Raw genomic sequence first — 6,914 nt, 5'->3', positions numbered from 1 at the left:
GTGTGTGTGTGTGTGTGTGTGTGTGTGTGTGTGTGTGTGTGTGTGTGTGTGAGACTCATTCATGTGTCAGACACAGTCACCCGGTCTGATGTCTAAGTCTCTCTAAAGACATCCTATTTACAATTTCAAACGGGTGAGATGGTTGCAGGGCTGGGAAAGGTGGAGAAAGGTGACTAATACCCAATGTGGTGAGGGTGGGATATGCAGGGCGTGGACACAGACAGCCAGACAGGCAGCGGTGCAGAAGTGAATGCTGGGTAAAAGGGACAAAAGAGAGGACAGTGCAGGAAAATACCCCCCACCCACCCCAATCGTTGTTGGAATGTAAGGGGGAAAACATGGGGGGGCGGTGTTTGAGGGGATGTAACTGGCTTATGGGTGGGGGTAGATGGAATATGTGTGTGTCTGTGGTGGAGGGTCAGCGAGGTCATGCATGAGTCCTTTTAAAGTAGGTCGTGTATTAAATATTAAATATTTGTCTATAAATCATAACCAGACAATACGCCAGTTTAAACCCGAGACCGTTATCGGCTTTGCTCTGTTTAAATCACACAAACACACGCGCACACAAACACACACGCACGCACGCAAGCAAAGGATTTTGATCCTTTCGTGCAAATGCCGGTCCCATCAAAATTCAAAACCTGCAGTAATCCCTGGCTCTCACATGTTAATACCAGAAGCAGATGCCACCTGCAGGTATTTTGTCACAGCGCAACAGAGATAAGCAACATACACACACATACGTACATTCACACACACACGTGTACAAAATCTATTTCAGTTTGACATGCAAATGTCAGCCTTCTGATGCATGACTCATAAGCTCCTGCATTGGCTAGGATGGAGGGGTGGAAGCTTCAACAGCCTGGAGCAATAAATGAGATGAGCCACTGCAGAGGGAGAAGCACAGACTTGGTGTCCTAACCTTTAGGTTGTGTTGCCCTGCTTTGTGTCTCCCTGCAGCAGTGCTGCAAGCATGACAAGTACTCCCAGATCCAGCAAAAAGAAACAAGTCAGGCCATGCAAAATGTCGCAAGTCTATCACCACGCAGAGACTGCGTGTGCGTGCGTGCATGCGTGAGACACTAGCTTAAGATGCAGAGCTGTGACTGAGTTTAAATATAGGCGTCATGTGACCGTACTCCCTTTAAGTAGATAGAAGCGGCTCTGTTTAAACTTCTCATTGTTAATCCTCAGTAATCCTGCCCTCACACTGTCTGCTGACCTTGGAGTCACTCCCGCTCACTCTTGTGAATGTGTGTGTGTGTGTGTGTGTACCTGTCTTGCCACTTTGCGGGCCTCCCAGTAGGGTTTGGAGTCATCCACGGCTCGCCCGATCTTCTTCACCTGCTCATCCAGTTTAACTGTTGCCTCAACCAGCACTGCTCGGAACCTCTGACGGAAGTCCTTCACACACACACACAAACACACACACACACAAACACACACACTTAGAAATGAGGAGAGGAACTTATCGGGTCACACTATTAGGTTGGACATGGTAGACTGCTCAAAGCACCACTGTGTCTTCAGTGCAGCGTTACAGAACAACAACTGTGGTTATTATTTATATCTGTGTAATATCAGGCCTTATTGTGGTGTGAGATTTCCTGTTGCCCCCATTAGTCATACCCATATACAAGAGCATGGTTTACCCATGTAACACACAACTGTAGAGTGTGTAAACTATATTTTGTTTTCTTTGTTTTATGCAGTGGGTGTGTCAGCTCTCATTGTTGCTGAGCAGCATTGCTTATGTTTTTTGGTGGTGACCCACTGAATGAGTATGAGTAAGGATGAAGCATTACTGCAGGAGGGCCCAATATCCGTGTGCATTTATGCAGCTACTTTTGTGTGTCTGTGTATGCTTTAATTTGCTGAAGAGGGGTTTAAAAGCAGCTGCATCCTCTTCACAGAGCACAGATCGGCATAAATGAGCGGTTAAAGAGGGAGAAGGGAGAGGGCGCTACAGGAAACACACTTCCTGTGACATCATCGCATTTCCTACGTCCTGTTCCTGCAACGACGGGTGACACGTCACAGAATCTACAAGGTAAACTCTGTGAGCACGCTGCTGGCCTTACATACTGCTCAGGAAACTAAATAGGGGCCCGATTGTTGGAACTGGGCACGACCATACTCAAATATAATGTTTGTGCATTCAAATGCCAAATGTTCAAAACTAGTTTAATCAAACAAATTCAAGATTTATTGTAAACAAATGGAATAACTGCGGTGTGAGAAAGTCTTGAGTCAGCCCTTATTTCTTTATATTTTACTAAGAAAGTGGGAAACGTGCAGAGGTTACTGAAACATCAGCAAACATCATACAAGACAACAAAAGAATGAGGTAATGTCAAAGACAAATCTACTGAGAATAAAACTTATTGGATGACTCACTTTTTTTGTTTGAGTCACCTATTCCACGCTGCACCGTTACACTGAAACCTGGGGTTTCCCCACCTGTCAACACCTACTTTAAGCCCTGCTATGACCACCTTTACTCATCAGCACAGTCTGAACTCCCTTACATAAGCATACTGGCCATTTCTTTGAGTCGTCTTCAGGAATAGTTCTCCAGGCTTGTTGAAGGACATTCAAAGCTCTTCTTTGGATGTTTCTGCCTTTTGTTTGGTTCTCTGTGAGCATGATCGCACACTGCTTCAATAATGTTGAGGTCCAGGCTCAGGGGAGGCCAAGCCATGACTGATAGTGTTCTTTCATTGTGCGCTTTTCTATTCAGGGATGTTTATAATGCACTATCAGTGTGTTTGGTATCACTGTCATACTGAAAAATGAAGCTGCTGATCACACACTGTCCACTTTTCTTGATGGTAGTTTTCTGCATTCAGGGCCCAAACATTTCAACTTAACTGTAGTTTATTTATATAGCTTCAAATCACAACAAGAGTTGCCTTAAGGCGCTTTATATTGTAAAGTAAAAACCCTACAATAGTACAGAGAAATCCCCAACAATCATATGACCCCCTATAAATGACTGCTTGGTGGGAAGTAAAAACTCCCTTTTAACAGGAAGAAACCACCAGCAGAACCAGGCTCAGGGTTGCCATCTGCAATGACTTGTTGGGGTTGAGTGGACCAATACAGGACAAACACACGCCGTGGAAGAATTTGGATTTGGATTCATGTCTCCATCAGACCTGTTGTCACTTATTTTCAGTGGCAGCAGGGCCAGATGCATCTCTCAGGTCCTGTTTCAAGGCTTTTCTGGATTTAAAAAAATTCCTGAAAGATACTGCGTTTAACTCAAAGTTCGTCTGGGTGGATGCTCCCCATAAGCAAAAGACCAGAATACTCAAGAGACATTCAAGAGGTGTGTACCCAAGATGATATCCCTTCAGTGACATCATACAGAGCCAAGAGTAGAAAAAGCTTAATTTAACTTTTCCATACAATAACTGCATTATTTCAATTCACCACAGCAAATGTTATATGTATGACAAAAAAATAAGGACATGTATATTAAGCTCGTTAAGGCAGCTCAGCTCATCAGGAGCTGACAGATTCAATTGTTCCTCTGGGACAATAATAAAGAAGACTTAGTTATCGCTTCATAATAAAGGTTAAAATTTAAAATTCTGTTTATTTTCTATGGGAGGCTCATGATGGCACACATCACAAGGGCACAGTCCCACATCTGCCAGACATAGAAGAGATTTAACGTTGTGTTGGCAGGCAGAGTCAACTGTGGATTTAAACTCTCCGCCCCAACTTACTCATCCTCTGAATCTACCGTACATCATTTTTAATCAGCTCCAGGCTGCAGGAGGACCCCCTGCAGCCTGCCAGGGGCTCCTTCCATAGTCCTTAGCTCCTCCTTAGCTTTTTTTTGTTGCCTCCAGATGCATCCATGTTTCTTCTTCTGTCTGCTTGTGTATTCACATCGATCACCCTACTTATAATGCTGTTTCCTGTAAACACTGCCAAAGCTGTGAAAAAGCTGAGCTTTCCAAAAAGCACCAAGAAACAATACGTTAAAAAATAAAATCAGGATATGTATATATGTATATATATATATATATAAAGTTAAAATTCAGCTGGAAAACATGGATTAAAACATGGATTACAGGAAAATCTCTCCTCCTGTCCCTCTCTGTCTCTGTGCGTGCTGTTACGGTCATTCCAGCTGTGGTTTGCTGGGTTTGGATGTGAGCGCAGGGCTAATGAGAAACAGAAGAGGCCTACTTTCAGGAAAACAAAAAACTGAGGCCTCGCTCTGGAATGTTTTTACTTTTCCTCAACAGTGACCCAGCTAGCACACACTTGAGTCGAAGCTGCCCCTTCTGTGTGCCGTCCGCCCTCCTGCAGTTGTTCGCTTCACTTTACATCCTTTATTCCTTCATATTGTGTCTGATTCCTGTTTCTGTTCAGACTCCTAAATGAACGTGAGTGTTATGAGCAAATAGATGAATTTCACCAACCGCTCCACGGCAGTGTTTCCGACTAAGACCACAGCTGCACTAGGAGTTTATAAAGTGCAGGGAGGGACAGTTCCTGCTTCAGTTTTTCCACCTCTTCCCACTGATGCACATTTAGTAGTTTTCCATCTTTCGAAAGCTTTCCGTTTAGACTGTTTTAAAACAATGGCACCGTTGCTAGGCAAATCCCTGACACTACAGTGGCAGAGAGACAAATCTCACAGCGCTGACACGATTTCTCACCACTTTAAAAAAAAAAGTGAGACTTAGTGACTGCTGGGTGGGTGCCAGAGCTCGGCTTACGCCCTGCTCTCGGTGTTTGAGGGGCAATAATTCTGATGCCAGCAGTGTGTGTTGTTGGGTCTCACCTCCAGCTCACTCTCCCAGCGGTTAATGTCGTCTGTAGACTGGTTCAACTTCTCCAGCTCTCCCTGTTTACAGAAAACACACCAGTGATGGAAAACACACACACAGAGAGGGAGAAAGGGAGGAGTGTGATTAAATAAGACTGGCAATCCTCAGGCTGTGACTCGTGTTAACCAAAGTATTGAACTTACAGCTCTCAGTAAGTCATTTTGGAGACAGTCAAAATATGACACACACACAAACACACACAAACGCTCTGACATTTTTTAACCTACTGTCACTCCACATCTGGAATCATTGTCCTAACCCCACCTTACCTGTATCCTGGGGTCCACTTCTTCCTCCTCGTCAGCACCCTGCAGGTCATCCTCACAGGTATTCCCATTTCGCTCCATTGTCGGAATTTCTGGGAGATTTCTGGTAACCAAACGAGGGTCTTCGGCGCAAACTAAGCGCGACCCCGGGGTGCTGAACAGCACAGGAGCGATCCAAACACGCTCTAACCTTTAGCGCGGTGCATAGCTGGGCTTTTTAAAAGCGGGCAGCGAGTTTAAAGAGACGTCCACCCGCTGGAAGAGCGGACACGCGAACTAGAGCGGACACGCGAACTACAGCGGACCACAACCTCGCGGAGGACGAGCTGCGAACGAAGAAAGCGTTTAACTACAGCGAGACCTACGGCTACTTCCGTTTGGGACATTCAAAATAAAAGCGGCGCGTAACGTTTACGTCTGCAAGCCGGACCTGAAAGGGGGAGGGGCCAGCTAACAAAGCTGTTAGCTTAAAAGTGGCGCTGCGCGTGAGTTTATGTTTGATGGATACTTGCTCTCAGATTATTTATCTGGACATTATATTTTAGTTACTTATAGTCTTACTGCACAAGCTTTTTAAACCAGATACAACAGATGAAAGTAGCGATAAACGTATTATCGATTTTACCGATAAACAATCACATGCATGATCTGTTGATGTATGCTCAGTCATCCAGGTAAGGACATCCCTCAAGGTTGATTTTGTGTATCTGGACTTAACGTTTTCAGTGGGAGAAACATTTTGTCACTTATACAAGTGACTTCTTCTGTCTCAGCTGACTACAGGTTTGCCCAGCCTTATAAACAGTCCATTTACACAATGACTGAAACTCCCACACTGAATGAACAGTGGGCTTTGACGCCAGTTTCTTGATCATTGCAAACTGTCATGACCATTGATCTGCAACCACCGATCAATGGCTGTATCCCAATTCAGGGTCTGCAGCCTAAAAGTACGCAGCCTTAACGGCCCACAAGGGCCGCGTACTCAAAGACCGCTAAGGTGCGAGGCTTGTAAAATTGGACGGTCTAGCCTAGCAACCATGATACTAACAGCTGGAAACGTTTCATACAGCTTTGTTTGACAGAAATGAAGGAGAACATCTTTTGTTCATTTGTTTGTTTGTTTCTACATGAGCTTTGATCATTCTCTGTAAGATTAAGGTCAGCTATTGGACGGCGTATATTTTAAAGTAAAGGCTTTAAAACCAAGTTAGTACAAACGTCACATAACTTTGCCGACATGTGGCCAACAGTAATGTTTTAGTGTTCTTCGTTATTAAACATTTGCACATAAATAAGTGACATAATATTCAGTATTTACTTAAAGTTTACTCTTCGGGCGCCCCTCATCCGCGGTTTTTTCCGGCAAAATTATCCACACCCAGCGCCGCGCTATGCATTCTGGGATATGTTGGGCCACGAAGTCTACACCGCCACATCCTTAAAATTCAGGGAAATGAAGGACGCATTTGAGGGCCGCAATTCGAGCAGCCTTTGAATTGGGACAACCTTCGTCGCGTCGCTGCGACATAATCGGCCTTAAAATGCGGCCCATAAGGCTGCAGACCCTGACTTGGGATACAGCCATTGACCACTGATCATTGGCCATAAGTACCAGTTGGGGAATTTTACTGAGGTATGAGTCACGCTTTACAGCTGTTGGTCATTTTAATTACTTAGGATCTATAGCGGTGGGTAGCTTAGCAGTGTTGGTCAAGTTACTTGAAAAAAGTAATCAGTAACTAATTACTGATTACTTCCCCCCAAAAAGTAATCCTGTTACATTACTGAT

General features: G+C 44.5%; 1 protein-coding gene across 1 annotated transcript in view; it reads right to left on the bottom strand.

Moving 5' to 3' along the window:
* The window catches only part of LOC102193069 (SH3 domain-binding protein 5-like), a 12,306-nt gene extending 6,789 nt beyond the window's left edge, over positions 1-5,517 (bottom strand). Inside the window, exons 1-3 of the mRNA XM_005728900.1 lie at positions 5,126-5,517; positions 4,811-4,873; positions 1,282-1,410 (exon numbers count right to left, since the gene is read on the bottom strand). Coding sequence (XP_005728957.1) covers positions 1,282-1,410; positions 4,811-4,873; positions 5,126-5,203 — 270 coding nt within the window. The 5' untranslated portion in view covers positions 5,204-5,517. The remainder of the gene's footprint in view (positions 1-1,281; positions 1,411-4,810; positions 4,874-5,125) is intronic.
* Positions 5,518-6,914: the final 1,397 nt, after the last annotated feature.

Source organism: Pundamilia nyererei, unplaced genomic scaffold (assembly GCF_000239375.1).
Source record: "Pundamilia nyererei isolate P.nyererei 1_Seehausen unplaced genomic scaffold, PunNye1.0 scaffold00030, whole genome shotgun sequence".
Lineage (NCBI taxonomy): Eukaryota > Metazoa > Chordata > Actinopteri > Cichliformes > Cichlidae > Pundamilia > Pundamilia nyererei.
Note: the sequence above shows the minus strand (reverse complement) of the source record. Positions and strands in the feature narration are given on the sequence as shown.